At 36.8% G+C, this 15,808-nt stretch overlaps 1 protein-coding gene and 1 pseudogene across 1 annotated transcript; one reads left to right on the forward strand and one right to left on the reverse strand.

Annotated features, from left to right (window-relative positions):
• The first annotated feature begins 2,488 nt into the window (after nucleotides 1-2,488).
• On the forward strand, nucleotides 2,489-3,922 carry LOC119523556 (annotated as a pseudogene).
• A 429-nt stretch (nucleotides 3,923-4,351) lies between these two features.
• LOC119523557 (60S ribosomal protein L36a-like) lies at nucleotides 4,352-4,612 on the reverse strand. Its single transcript, XM_037822369.1, has one exon. The coding sequence runs from the start codon at nucleotides 4,610-4,612 to the stop codon at nucleotides 4,352-4,354; it is 261 nt and encodes an 86-aa protein (XP_037678297.1).
• Between the last annotated feature and the right edge of the window lie 11,196 nt (nucleotides 4,613-15,808).

A 15,808-nucleotide genomic window follows, 5' to 3' on the forward strand; every position in this document is an offset into this window, starting at 1 on the left:
CCAAGCCAAAAGAGCAATTTAAATTCCTAAATCAGAAATTAAAGTGAGGACTTAATGTTGACTTTACAGAAATAAAATGATTGCAAGAGAATACCCAATAACAAATTAATCAAAATGAAATTGACAAATTACTAAAACACACCAGTTACCAAAACTGATTCATGAAGGAAAAGAAAATATGAATAGACATTGACAAGTAAAGGGATTGAAACAGTAATGAAATATCTCCCCTCCAAAATGGTAATTTATAAGATAGTCTCACTCAGGTGAATTCTAAAAAAAACTTAAAGTATTAATACCAATTCCTCTCTAACTCTTCCAAAAAGTAGAAGAGGATGAAACACTTCCTAACTGATTCTGTGAGGTCAGCATTATCTTGACACCAAAGCCAGACAAATACATCATAAAAAAATAAAACTGCAGACAACTAGGTCTATGAATATATGTGGTGGTTTGAAGTTCTTTGTACCCCAGAAAAACATGTTCTTAAATCTAGTCCATTCTTGTGTGTGTAAACCCATTGTATGTAAGACCTTTTGATGAGGTTACTTCAGTTAGTGTGTGTCCCTTCTCAGTCAGGATGGGTCTTAATCCTATTATTGGGGGCTGTTATTAAAGATTGAAATTCAGAGAGAGAAAAAAGCCACTGAAGCAAGAAGCTGAAGTCAATAAAACCTGGAAGAGAAGGGAGAAACCAGCAGATGCTGCCATGTGCCTTGCCATGTGAGCAAGGAGCCAAGGATTTCTGGCAGCCAGTCTTCTGGAAGAAAGCATCACCTTGGTGATGCCTTGATTTTGGCATTTTCCTGGTCTCCAAACCATGAGCAAAAACATTTCTATTGTTTAAGCCAAACAATTACATGGTACTTCCTTAAGCAGCCTAGGAAACCAAAACAATAGAGATGCAAAAATCCATAGCAAAATTTTAGCAAAACAGAATCCAGCAGCATAGCAAAAGGAATTTACCTAATGTGCAAACAGGATTTATTGCAGGAATGCAAGGCTGATTGCACACAGGAAAATCCATTAATGCAATATACCACATTAATAGAATGAAGGAAATAAAATACATGATCATTTCAATGGAAATAAAAAGAGCATTTGACAGCATCCATCATTTTAGAAGATAAAAAAACAAACTAGTAAAAGAATGGAAATTATTCAACCTGATAAAATGCGTTTATAAAAAGCCCACAGCACACATCATACTCAATGGTGAAAGACTGAGAGCTTTCCATCTAAGATCAGGAGCAATAAAATGATATCCAATTTTCTACTTCTATTCACCATTGTATTGAAAGTTCTGGCCACAGCAATTAGTTAAGGAAAAGAAATAAATGCACACAAATTTGAAAGGAAGAAATAAAATTCTTTGTTTTCATGGTTGGCATGATCTTATATATACAGCATTCTAAAGAATAAAAAAATTCTAGATTTAATAAATGAATTCAGAAAATTTGCAGGATACACAATCAACATGTGAAAATCAGTTGTATATCTATTCACTAGCAATAAAAAGTCCTGAAAGGAGACTTAGAGAGTGATGCCCTGATTCTGGAGCTAGGGGCCACCACCACTAAGACCAGCAAGTCAGGAAAAGCTGCAGCCTGGGCCACAGCAAGGGCTGGAGTCGCAGCTGGAGTGGGGAAGGTGCGTGTGAGTTGCTGAAAATTGCCCATGCCAGAACACTTCAAACTCCATGCAGGAACTCTTCAGGGGGACCAAGCCATGGCTGCCCTCAGTACTGTGCCCCCTGGCCCAGACAGCAGCTCCAGAGGATGATTCTAGATCTTCCTTCTCAGGCTCCCTTCAAACTCAGGGTGGGTCCTGAGGACAGTGATCATCTCAGACCTGAGTTTCCAATCCCGGGCATTTGCTGGGTACCCCATGGCTGTGCTAGAGTTGCAGTGACCTGGAACTCCCTCCTGCTGCCACTTCTCCTGCCAGGGAAGGACTAGCTCATTCCCACTGTCTCACCCTGCACCTTTCCCCCTTACCCCATTCAGGAACAATTTTTGTTTCCTTCTCCATTGGAAACTGGCCCCGAATATCCAAAATACCTATCTTTGTATCTTCCTCCAGCTCCTGGAACTCCTTTAGAAATATTACATACTTATCAAGGCTGAGAATCTCTCTCATTCTTGATTTGCCATTTTTTTAAACTCTTTTGGGAGATAAAAGGTTGCTACTTTTCCAGCTTCTTAACCAACTGACACCCCATGCCCAGAGTCTTATCCATTTGAATCACCAACTGGCTACCTCTATGTGACCAGCCCCCTTCCCCTCCACCCCCATCTGAGTTCATTTCCTCTGGGCTCCAATCTCCAGCACTCAGAGGATCTGGTCAGCCCCACATCTGAGTAAGAGTGACCAGAGGGCTCTGGCCCAGGATTGCTCACCCTGGCAGGCTACCAAGGCAATGAAAGAATTGGGTGTCATGTAAAAACCTGGAAGCTCAGGAGTGGGTGCTCCACTCACCCACGTGAAGATGAAAAAGCACAAAGAACTCAATGCATTGATTGGCTGGCCTGTGGACAGCTAGAGAAAGAAGCCAAAGGAAGGCTCAGGTCATCACCTGCTTAGCACCAAGCCTCCTGACTCAGACTCTAAGTCCAGCTCAGATGAGGAAGAGGAATTTGGTGTACTTGGAAATTGCTTTTGCTTTCTCAAGGGACACTATTTATGATGCTGCAAAATCTGTTATCCCCTCTTTGCTTTTATCACCCTTACAGTCTGTGTTGTGGCCTCTGTTGGCTTGGTGTGGATTCAAGTTGCTCTCGAGGATCTAGATGCTCTCAAGAAAAAAAAAAACATAGAACAATGGAATCTAATCAGAAAAGCTCATTCCAAGAAATACCCAATCTTAATGAGGAGCTACCCAGCAAACAAAAACAATTTGAAAAGATTGAATCTGGAGAGCTGGGCTTAAAAAATGTCTGGATAAATATCACAGAAATGAATAAGCAGATTACTCTCTTGCCTTCTGCAGTAAACCACCTCAAAGCCAATGTTAAGTCAGTTTCAGACTTAATTAGCCTGACTGCCACTGCAGAGGGAATTCAGAAGAGTGCAGCTTCCATTGGTATTACTTTAAATAGCATCCATCTTGTTGTGAAGGTAATACAGAAAGCCATGGGTGAATACAAGAAAACCATGGAAATACTGCAGAGTCATATGAATCAGCAGCTCTTGAAGGAGACCAGTGGAAGCAACCATATCACTCCATCACCTTCAGTTATACCAGAACTTAGCAATAAAACTCACAGTGAGCATTTGAAACAGGATATCCTGTGCCTTAACTACTCTTCAGAGGAGGTAAACAGTGCCCTAGTGGGATACTAGAGACAGAATGATCTTCAACATGATAGAAAGTGATCTGGTTGCTGTGAGCAAGGTAGAAAAGAGAGCAAACCTGTCCTATAGCATGGTGGCTGACATAGATGCTACTCTGATAAAGAGTTTTTGGATGAAGTGATCAATAGAACAGATATAGTAAAAACCCAAAACATAAAGAGAGATAATTCAGATCCTCAAGTGTCCAAGCTAAGAGAAAAACTACAGCTGATCAGTGCTCTCACAAACAAACCTGAGAGCAACAGGCCTCCAGAGAATGCTGATAAAGAACAAGTACAGAATTTACATCAAAGCCACCAGCATCGCCAAAATTTTCACAATCTGTTGGAAACCAAATTGAGAAAGCTGTACAGCTAAAACCTACCCCCCTATGAGGAATTTCTAACATTGAAGACCTTTCAGATTTATTTCACAAGGTTGGCCAGGATGTGGATGGGAAGCTGACCATCTGGTACTTCCTACACTCTGCTTTTGTCATCCTTGAGAACCAAAGAGCTTGACAGTGTTTAATTCTAATGGAGATGGAACATACTCATTGCTGGAGCTAAGAGTAGCTTTAGGTGTCTAGCCTCATCAGGCATATTTTTTAATGAATATATGTCCTGGACTACCTAATATCTACTCACCTAACAAAACAGCATTTACTTATTCCCGTCAATCCTCCAGTCCTCCAAAGTACTGTAGCAGACACATTACCACCTTTAACTTGTGTGAAGAACTATATAAAAGTTATTTTTAAGACCATTTTACTTATAATATGATGTTTAGAAATCTATGATTTCCTTAAACCAGTAAGATCTCATGTTTTAAAATTGCAAGAAAAGAAGTACAGTCCTCTCTTTTTAAATTTCTCTTTCATATTTTTGAAAGGAGAACTTATCTCTTTTTCTTTGACCATAACCTCAAGATTTTATTATCATAAAACAAAAGACAAAGCTTAGAACTAGATCACTTGGCCCTTTCTCTTCTTGCCTCCTCCCAGTTCAAAATGTTTGCATCACTTAATAGCCAACATTCTCTTAGATCTGCAGTTAGGCTCAACACATTCAAGCCTCGGCACAAACTTCTTTGTAGTTTTAGCCTTCTTCTGGAAAACTGGCTTAGTCTGCCCACCATAGCCACTCTGCTTCCTGCCATAACACTGCTTTCCCTGAGCATATAGACAATCCTTGCCCTTCTTGTACTGTGTCACTTTCTGGGGCTGGTGCTTGCTGCACTTCTTACAGAAGGTCTGGCAGGTTTTAGGAATGTTCACCATGTCTGCTGGAGTGCTATCAGCACAAAAAGCAGAAGATATTATCTTTTAAAGCTGGAAAAATGTGTATATAGATAGAGTAAGCCACCTTTATATTTCACATAAATTTGCCTTAAATTAGCTGCACTTTATAGAGACTCAAAATATGTCTTTTCGTTAAAAGATAGGCCTTTTCTGTTTGTAAATAGTCCAAATGTAAGAAAGAATTGTGCATATTTTGTAAGAAGTAAGAAAAATGGTTTTAAAAAGGATGTGAACAAATAACTTGTTATTAAAAAATTGCTAATCTGAAAAAAGGCAATTAAGAAAAATTGTTTTTCAATAACATCAAAGAAATAAAATACTTATGAGTAAATTTAATGAAGGAGGTGAATGACTTGTGTACTGAAAACTACCTACCACTGCTAATAGAAATTAAAGAAGACCTAAATAAATGGAAGGACATCTCCTGCTCATGGATTGGAATAATTAATGTTAATATTAACAGGGGAATACACCTAAAGAAATCTACTGATTCAATACAATCCCTATAAACATTTCAAGTTACCTTTTCAGAAATTGAAAAGCCAATAGTCAAATTCATATGGTACCAAAAAGGGTTCTGAATATCCAAAACAATATTGCAAAAGAACAAATTTGGGAGCCTCACACATCTTGATTTCAAACATACAGTAATATACAAAGTGTGCTCCTGGCATAAGAATAGACATATATATCAATAGAATACAATTGAGAGTTCAGCAATAAACAATGTATTCATGGTTATTTGATTTCTTCTTTTATTAGAGAAGTACACTTAGAGAACAATCATGGATAAAATATAAAATTCCCATATACAGCACTATTATTTACACTTTTGATTGGTGTGCTACATTTGTTATACATTAGTTATAATTGGTGAAAGCACATTTTTATAGTTGTTCTATTAACCATAAGTCATGGTTTTACTTATGGTTCACTGGTTGTGTACTGCAATTCAGTGGATTTTTTTTAAAAATTTTATTCTATTAGCATATATACAACCAAATATTTCCCCTTTTAATGATATTCAGGTATATATTTCAGTGCTGTTAATTATATTCACAATATTGTGCTACCATCACCACCATCCATTACCAAAACATTTCAATCATTACAAATAGGAACTCTGTACATTTTAAGTCTTAACTTCACATTTCCTATTCCAACCTATCCCCTGGTAACCTATATTCTAATTTCTGACTCTATGAGTATGCTTATTGTAATTATTTCATATCAGTGAGATCATACACTGTTTCAATTTTTTGTCAAAAATCTGGCTTATTTCATTCAACACGAAATTTGATATGATTATTTCACTCAACAGGATGTCTTCAAGTATCATCTATGTTGTTGCATGTATCAGGACTGTATTCCTTTTTATGGCTGAATAATATTCCTTTGTATGTTTATACCGCATTTTATTTATCCATTAATCAGTTGATGGATACTTGGGTGGCTTCCATTTTTGGCAATTGTAAGTAATGCAGATTTGGACATTTGCGTTCAAATATCTGTTCAAATCACTGCTTTCAATTCATTATAGGAACAGCAATGAATAAGTGCTCCTATTTCTTCACATCCTCTCCATCATTTGTAATTTTCCATTTTTTAATAGTACCATTTTAAAGGGTGTGAAATGGTGTTGCATTATGGTTTTGATATGCATTTCCTTCATGGCCAATGATATTGAACATCTTTTCATGGGCTTTTGGACATCTTAACATCTTCTTTGGATAGCTGTATATTCAATTCTTTTGACCATATTTTACTTGAGTTGTCTTTTTGTTGTTAAGTTGAAGGATTTCTTTATCTGTTCTGGATATTAAATATTTATCAGATATGTGGTTTCAAAATATTTTTTCCAGGGTGTAAGTGGTCTTTTTACTTTCAAAATAAAGTTCTTTGAGGTGCAAAAGTTGCTAATTTTGATGAAATCCCAGTTATCTATTTTTTCCTTTGTTAATGGTGGTTTGGGTGTAAACTATAAGAAACCATTCCCTAAGGAAAGTTCCTGAAGATGTTTCCTTAAGTTTTCTTCTAGGATTTGGAAAGTTCTGGCAATTATATTTCATTTTTTTCCCATTTGGTGTTGAGTTTTGCATAAGGTGTGAGATACAGTTCCTCTTTTTTACTTTTGCAAATGGAGAGCCAATTTTCTCAACACCATTTGTTGAGGAGAGTATTCTTTGCCAACTGAGTGGTCTTTGCCCCATTGTCAAAGATCTGTTGTCCATAAATGTGACAGTGGTTGTCTGAGCTCTCATTTCTATTCCAATGTCTGTATGTCTGTCCTTGTGCAGGTGCTATGCCCCTCCCCATTAAGTATGACGTGAACTGTGGGTTTTCCATAAATGCCTTTTCTCATGTTGAGGAAATTTCCTTCTATTCCTAGTCATCTAATTGTTTTTATTAAGAAGAGATGCAGTATTTTGTCAATTACCTTTTCTGCAGCAATTGAGATGATCATGTGATTTTCCTTCATTCTGGTAATTTTTTGTATTACATTAATTGTTTTATTTATGCTGGTCATTCTTGCAAAGCAGGGAGAAATTCACTTGATCATTGTGTATAGTTTTTTAATGTGTTTTAGGATTTGGTTTGCTATTATTTTGTTGAGGATTTTTGCATCTATGTTCATAAATGTTATTGTTCTGTAATTTTCTTTTCCTTTCATATCATTATCTGGCTTTGGTATGGGGGTGACATTGGTGTCATAGAATGAATTAGGGTGTATTCCATCCTCTTCAATTTTTTTTTGAAGGATTTGAGCAGAATTGGTGTTAAGTCTTCTTGGAGTGTTTTGAAAATTCCCATGCTACGCCATCTTGTCCTGGGCTTTCGTGTTGCTAGGTTGTTTATGATTACAGATTAAATTTATTTGGTAATGATTGGTTTGTTTGGATATTTTATTTCTTCCTTAGTCAGTGTATGTACTTTCCATATTTCTAAGAATTTATCCATTTAATCTAGGTTATCTATTTTACTGGCACACATTTTTTCATTGTATCCATTAACAGTACTATTTATTACAGTGTAGTTTGTAGTAATGTCCCCCTTTTCATTTCTGATTTTCTTAATTTGTATCCTAATTTTTTTTGTCATCTTAGCTAAAGTTTGTCAATTTTGTTGATATTTTTGAGGAAACAACTTTTGGTTCTCTTGATTCTATCATTTTTTATTCACTATTTCACTTATCTATGCTCTAATCTTTAATATTTCCTTCCTTCTGCTTGATTTGAACTAGTTTCCTATTATTTTCTCATTCATCCAATATTGAGATTAGGTTTCTGATTTGCAGTCAGGTTCTTTTTAAATGTTAGCATTTAGAGCTATAAATTTGCCTCTCAGCACTTCCCTTGCTACAACCCATATGTTTTAGTATGATGTATTTTAATTTTCATTTGCCTCAAGATATTTCCTAACTTCTATTGCTATTTCTTCTTTAATGCATTAGTTAAGAGTATGTTGTTTACCTTCCATATATTTGTGAATTTTCCATTTATCCCTCTGCTATTAATTTCTAGCTTCATTCTGTTGTGGTAGGAGGAGATACATTGTATGATTTCAATAACTTTTAGTTTACTGAGACTTGTTTTGTGGCCTGTCATATGATGTAACCTGGACAATGAACTATGTGCACTTGAGAAGAATATGTATTCTGTTTGTTGTTGGGTGAAGTGATAACACTTCACCCAACAACAAACAGAATATATACATAGTTTCAGTTTGCTAATATATATATATATATATATATATATATATATATATATATATAGTTTCAGTTTGCTAATGCTTCCAGATTGCAAAGCACCTTTTAAAAAGGAGATTTATTTGTTTACAAAGTTACAGTGTTGAGTCCATTAAGTATCCCAGGTCCATCAACAATAGGGTACCTTCACTGAAGAAAGGAAAACCTCTGTTAGCTCAGAAGGCATGTGGCTGGCATCTGCTTGCTCCCAGGTTGCATTTCAAAAGGGTCTTCTACAAAATGTTGCTCTTGGGGTATTTTGTTCTCTCTCAGCTGCAGCTGCTCTTCAAAATGTCATTCTAAACATATATAAAACATATGGGTTGTAGCAAGGGAAGTGCTGAGAGGCAAATTTATAGCTCTAAATGTCATTCTCATGCTCTGAGGTCCTTCTGTCTGTGAACTCCTTTATATGACAACAGTGATCCAATTAACACTCACCCTGAATGGGTGGGGTAATACCCCCATGGAAATTATCCAATCCAAGTTCTTGCCCACAGTTGATTGAGTCACATCTCCATGGAAACACTCAATCAATATGTTCCAACCTAATCAACACTAAAACATCTGCCCCCACAAGATTGCATCAAAGAACATGGCATTTGGGGGACATAATACATCCAAACTGGCATATAAATATATTGGTGAGGTCTAGTTGGTTTAGAGTATCAAGTCTTGTATTATTTCCTTATTGATCTTATGACTAGACATTTTATCCATTATTGAAAGTGGTATATTAATGTCTACTATTAATATAGAACCTTCAATTTGTCCCTTCAAGTCTCCCAATATTAGCTTCAGATACTTTGGAGCTCTACTTTTAGATCCCTAAATATTTATAATTGTTACATCTTCTTGTTGAATTTACAATTTGATCAGTATATAATGATGGTCTTTGCTCCCTTTAACTGTTTATGACTCAAGCAGCTTTTTATCTGATATTACTATAGCTATCCCTGTTCCCTTTTAATTACTATTGCATGGTATATATTTTTTTCCATCCTGTCATTTTTCAAAATACTTTTGTCTTTGAATTTAAGGTGATTCTCTTGAAGACATCATATGATTGGGTCAAGTTTTTTATTCATTCTCCCAATCTCTGCCTTTTTACTAGAGACTAATCTATTGACATTAAATGTCACTACTGAAGATGCAAGAATACCTTCTGCTCTTTTGCTATGTAGTCTTTGTAAGTGGTATACCTTTTTGTCCCTCAAATCTTTCATGAATGCCTAAGTTTATATGCTGTATTTGAATTTATGTGGTGTGGAATATTGAGTGCTGTGGTGGTTAGGATCTGTTATGTACCCCAGAAAATACTATGCTCTTTTAATTAAATCTTGTGGGGGCAGACCTATTGGGGGTGGGACCTTTTTATTAGATTGTTTCCATTGAGATGGGACCCCTCCCATCCAAGGTGGTTCTTGGTCCCCTTGCTGAAAACCTCTGTGAGAGGATAAAAGCAGAGACCATTGAGCAGAGCTCAGAAAAGCTAAAATATGTAATCCAGAGTTTTCCCTTGGGAGAAACAAAAAGGACTCACAAGAACTGAGAGAAGCTAAGACAGAAGCCCAGAGACATTTTAGAGAAAGCCACAGAAACCAGAAGCTAAACCTGGGAGGGGACCAGCAGACTGGCCATGTGCTTTCCCATGTGACAGAGGAACCCCAGATGTCATTGGCCTTTCTTCAGAGAAGGTATTGTCCTGGTGATGCTTTAATTGGGACATTTTCATGGCCTTAAAACTGTACATCTGGGAAGTAATAAACTTCCATTGTAAAAGCCAATCCATTTCCTATTTATTGCATTTTGACATCATTAGCAAATCAGAACAGATTTTGGTACCAGAGAAGTTGGATGCCATGATTTTGCAAAGACCAAAAGTGCTGGAATGGCTTTATAAATGGATAAGAGGAAGATTCTGGAAGAATAGTGATATGTCTGATAGAAAAGGGTTAGATTGCTTTGCAGAGATTGTTGGTAGAAATATGGACACTAAAAGTAATTCCAATGAGGCTTTAGGCAGAAATGATTGATGAGTCATTGCCAACTGGAAGAAAGGTTATCCTTGTTTTAAAGCAGCAGAGAATTTGGCACAACTGAGCCCTGGTGTTAGATGGAAGGGAGAATTTGAAAGTGATGAGCTGGGATACTTAGCTGCAGAGGTCTCCAAATTAAATGTGGAAAATTCAGCCTGGCTTCTCTTTGCAGCTTATAGTAAAATGTGAGAGGAAAGAGGTAAGCTGAGAACTGAACTCTTGGGTACAAAGAAACCAGAAATTCATGGTCTGGAAAATTCTGGGCTTCCAGAAAGTGAGATTCCAGGCAAATAATGCACCTCATGAGGATTTAACCAAATATGGAACCAGCAAGCCATTTCAGGACAAGACAGGATTTGAAATAGAATTATATAGAAAGGATTTGTGGAAAGATCTATTGTCTGATGGCTTTGACCCTTGTGTGCTGCATACCAAACCAAAAAATTTTGAGGGGAATCTGTATAAATGGAACCACTGCCAGTCTGGACTAAAAGGGATGGAAAAGAGATAGATTGAAGGAAAACTTACTTCGAAGGCATAGCCATGGAAGCCAAGGTCAGGAGCCAAGACACCTCAAGCCAGGAGAGCAGACTCACCCATGCATGTGGATAGGGTGAGTTTGTCTCAGAGTTCTTAAAGGGTGGAGCTCATTCCCTGGGGACTGAGAAGAGCCTGGCCACCACCCCACTGTTTGGAGAGAGGAGAGCCTGTGCCCCAGAGATGGCAATGAATCCAGGTGTCACCCTGATGCTTGAGAAGGGTGGAGCCTAGGAAAAGGTGGTCTTCCCAGTACTTGGATATGTAGGAGCAACCACCCCAGCAGTTGGAGAGAGCAAGGCCATTATGTAAGCTCTTGGAAAGGGTGGTACTTCCACTTTATCAAGCCCCAAGTATAAAATGTCTTTCTGTACATGACTCTCAGACTTTGAAATCTAATGGAGTTTGCCCTGCAAGTTTAAGGAACTGTTTGGGTCCCATGAGCTCTGTTTTCCTTCCAATTTCTCCCTATGGCAATGGAAACATTTATCCTATGACTGTCCCTTCTTTGTATATTGAAAGCAGCTAACTGGACAAACATCACCTGTAACTGAATTTGATTAGACTTGGTACTTATTTTTTTTCTGAAATGATTTAAGGCTTCTGTGATTTTGGGATGGAATGAATGTATTATACATATGGACAGAACATGTTTTCTTGGGGGTACAGGTGGTTGAATATGCTGGTTTGAAGCTGTTATGTACCCCAGAAAAGACTATGTTCTTTTAATCCAATCTTGTGGGGGTAGACCTATTATAGGTGGGACCTTTTGATTGGGTTGTTTCTATGGAGATGTAACCCTGCCCATTCAAGGTTGGTCTTTGTTCCCTTGCTGGAGTCCTCTATGAGAGGTTAAAAAGCAGAGACATTTTAAAGAGAGCTCAGAGAAACTAAGATATATAATCCAGAGTTTTCCCCTGGGAGATGCAAGAAGGACACCCAGAAACAGAAAAGCTAAGACAGAAGCCCCAAGACATTTTAGATCACACCATGGAAACCAGAATGTAAACCTGTGAGAGGGCAAGCTGACTCTGGCTGTGTGCCTTCCCATATGACAAAGGAACCTCAGATGCTATTTGCCTTTCTTCAGAGAAGATATCATCCCTTCGATGCCTTAATTGGGACATTTTCATGGCCTTTAAACTGTAAATTTGTGAACTAATAAATCCCCATTTTAAAAGCCAATATATTTCTGGTATATTGCATTTCAGCAGCTTTAGCAAACCAGAACTAGTGCCTTCTCTTTTCTGAGTGGATATATTTTTCTTATTTTTCCTTGTGATTACAATGGGTTTAAAATTTAGCATCTTAAGCACATATCGATCATACTTTATTGTATACAAACTTGATGTCAATATCACACACACACACTTTTCCTCTACACCTCCACCCCCACCTTTTTTGCAATGGTTATCTCTTGTATGTCCCAAACCATAGATTTATCATCACCATTCATGCATTTGCATTTTAGCACCTGTAGGAAGTAAGAAGTGGAGTTATATACCAAAAAATACAATACAATATTACCCTTACCAGTGGACTATTTCTTCATGAGGCTTTGAAAGGCTGTCCAGTATCCTTTCCTTTCAGTCTGAAGAACTCCCTTTATTGTTACTTGTAGGACAGATCTAGTGATGATGAACAACCTCTGATTTTTTCTTTTTAATTTGGGAATGTCTTGGTCTCTCCCTCATTTATAAAAAAAACATATTTTTCTAGATATATATTCTTGGTTGGCAATTGTTTTCTTTCAATGATTTATTTAAAATATTCAAACAGGAGAGTATTTCAACTCTCTCTCTTCTTGTCTCCATAGTTTCTGATAAGAAATTGGCATTTAATCTAACTAGGACTTCTTTGTAAATAACATTACTTATGTCTTGCTGTTTTCAGAACACCTTCTTTGTCTTTTCTATTCAACAATTTGATCAGTGTTTAATGAGCCATAATTCTCTTCAGGTTTATGCTGTTTATTATTCCCTGGACTCTTGGATCTGTATATTCATGTCTGTTGCTAAGTTCAGATATTTTCTGTCATTATTTCTTTCAATATTCCTTCTGCAACTTTCTTTCTTCTCCTGGGATTCTCATAAATATTTGTATTCTTGATGATACCCCAGAAGTGTCTTATGATATTTTTGCATTTTATAATTTTGTATTATTTCTGCTCCTCAGCCTCTTTTCAATTGCCTTGCTTTCAAGTGTGTTGATTCTTCTGCCAGCTCAAGTCTGCTGTTGAAACACTCTTGGGAATTTTTCATTTCAGTTATTGTGGTCTTCAACTCCTGTATTTCTCTTTTGTTCCTTTTGTAAAATTTTTCTTTACTTAGTTTCTCATATTGCTCATTCTTTTTTTTTCTACTTGAGAATTTTAAAGATAATTTTAAAAGGTCTTTTTCAATGTGTTCATATTCTGGTCTTTGTTGGTGTTTTCTGGGTGGGCCATCATTTCCTGTTACATTGTTTGTTTTGCACTCTTTTAGTGCACACTTTCATATATTAAATATTATAATGTTATCTCTGGGATTTATTTCCTGAGGTGTCTGTTTCTTGATTTTGTAACAAGATTGTACAAGAGATTTTCATGAGCTTGAGCCCTCCTTTCATGATGATACACCTAAGGTGAATGCAGAGGGCAGGTTCCTCCCTCTATTTCCTGGGTCTGGGTCTTCTCCTGAGATTGTGCTTGGTGTTGTTTTGGAGTTCCTATGTTTACACAAATTTGAGTATCTCATATATTTCCCATAAGACAAATCTCTGTCTCCCAGGTACATAAAGAAAGCAAGCCTTTGCCCCAGGCTGTTCACCTCTATAGTTTCTTAATTCTCATTTTTTGTCTCAAGCTTCATTCACCTGGAGGGCAAATTCAGGTAGGATGCATGACAGAGAGGTGTTTCATAGGTCAGACTTTACCAGCCAAAACTGGGTCATGGGCTCACATAGGAGGTGCACTCTGTCTCCAAATTTCCCTGGAAAGGGGATCAGGAAGGGTGCCAAGTGTTTCTTCCATGGATCCCCAAGGCTGAGCTTTCTTGATTTGCTCAGAAAATGCAGCCATTCAACTCTCTATCCTCTGCTGACCTGAGGAATCAGAGCATTGTTAAGGATCCTTTGCTCCTGCCTTTTTCCAGGGCTGGTTAGAACAATGGCTGCCATCAGAGTCAGGACCACACTGATCTAAAATTGCTGATAAAAAAAATTCATCAGCAATTTGCCATGACCATCCCTGGTCTTGGAAGAGAAGATTTGTAGGTCCATGTCTGTCACCAGCAAGCTAACCAGGGGCTGGAGTCCATGGTGGCCTTCCATGAGAGTGGAGTGTTGCTGCTGGTAATGACCATAAAGAGATAGCAACTTACTGGTCTTTACTACAATTTACTAGTGTTTTCAACTTTATCTTCCCAAGATTCTGTAGTGTTTGCTACCTTTGTAGTTTCAAAATAGTGGTTTCAGACAGTTCTTGCCTATTTAATAGTTGTTCTGATGGCAGGACTGAATCCTAGAGCTTCCTACTCTGCCATCTTCTCACAATCCTTTATGGTCATTTGATCTTCAACAAGGGTGTCAAGAAAATGTAATCAATAAAGGACAGTATCCAACAAATGATGTTTGTAAAACTTGATATCTACATGCAAAAGAACATAGTTGTCTAGGTTTTAATGTATTGGAATAGCTAGAAGTAAATACCTGAAACTATCAAACTCCAACCCAGTAGTCTGGACTCCTGTGGATGACTGTATAACAATGTAGATTACAAGGGGTGACAGTGTGATTGTGAAAACCTTGTGGATCACACTCCCTTTATCTAGCGTATGGATGGATGAGTTGAAAAATGGGGCAAAAACTAAATGAAAATAGGGTGGGATGGGGGAATGTTTTGGGTGCTCTTTTTTACTTTTATTTTTTATTTTTATTCTGATACTTTCTGATCTAAGGAAAATGTTCAGAAATAGATCGTATATGTATAACTATATGATGGTACTGTGAAAGGTTGATTGTACACCATGAATGACTGTATGGTATCTGAATATATTTCAAGAAAACTGAATTTAATTTAAAAAAACATAGCTGGACATTTTCCTCACAGCATACACAAAATTAACTCAAAATGCATCAAACATGAGTATATGAACTAAAATTACAAAAGTCTTAGAATGAATCATAAGGAAAATTCTTTATGACCTTGAATTTGACTATTTTTTTCTCATACATACCAAAAGGACAAGCAACAAAAGAAAATATAGATAAATTTAACATAAAAATTAAAGTTTTGTGCATCAAACAACACTATCAAGAGATTAAAATTAGAACCCTGGGATTGAGAGAAAATATTTGTAAATCATACAGTAAGGTTCAAGTATACAGAACTCTATTAAAAGAACTCATATGGTTCAACAGCAAGAAGATGAACAACCCAATGGGCAAAAGACTTGAATAGACATTTCCATAAAGAAGACATAAAAATGGCCAAGAAGTAACTGAAGTATGCTCAATGTAATTATTCATTAGGGAAATGCAAATCAAAACCACAATAAGATAACACTTCACGTACATTGGTTGGGTATAATATAAAAAATGAAAAATGCAAGTGTTGTTGAGGATGTAGTGAAATTGGAATGCTTATATAATGATGGTGGAAATGTCAAATGGTGCAACTGACGTGGTAAACAGTCTGATGGTTCCTCTATAAGTCATACATTGAATTATCATAGATGCAGCATTTCCAATTCTGGGTATATACCCCAAAAGAATAAAAAAATTATAACAAAAGCATGTACAAAAATATTCATACAGACACTATTCACAATAGCTAGAAGGTGGAACAACCCAAATGTCCATCAACTAATGAATGAA

This window comes from Choloepus didactylus, chromosome X (genome assembly GCF_015220235.1).
Source record: "Choloepus didactylus isolate mChoDid1 chromosome X, mChoDid1.pri, whole genome shotgun sequence".
NCBI classification, from domain to species: Eukaryota; Metazoa; Chordata; class Mammalia; order Pilosa; family Megalonychidae; genus Choloepus; species Choloepus didactylus.

What these genes read in the sequence shown, in the direction of transcription:
- LOC119523557 (XM_037822369.1), bottom strand. Translation starts at nt 4,612, where the DNA reads ATGGTGAACATTCCTAAAACCTGCCAGACCTTCTGTAAGAAGTGCAGC.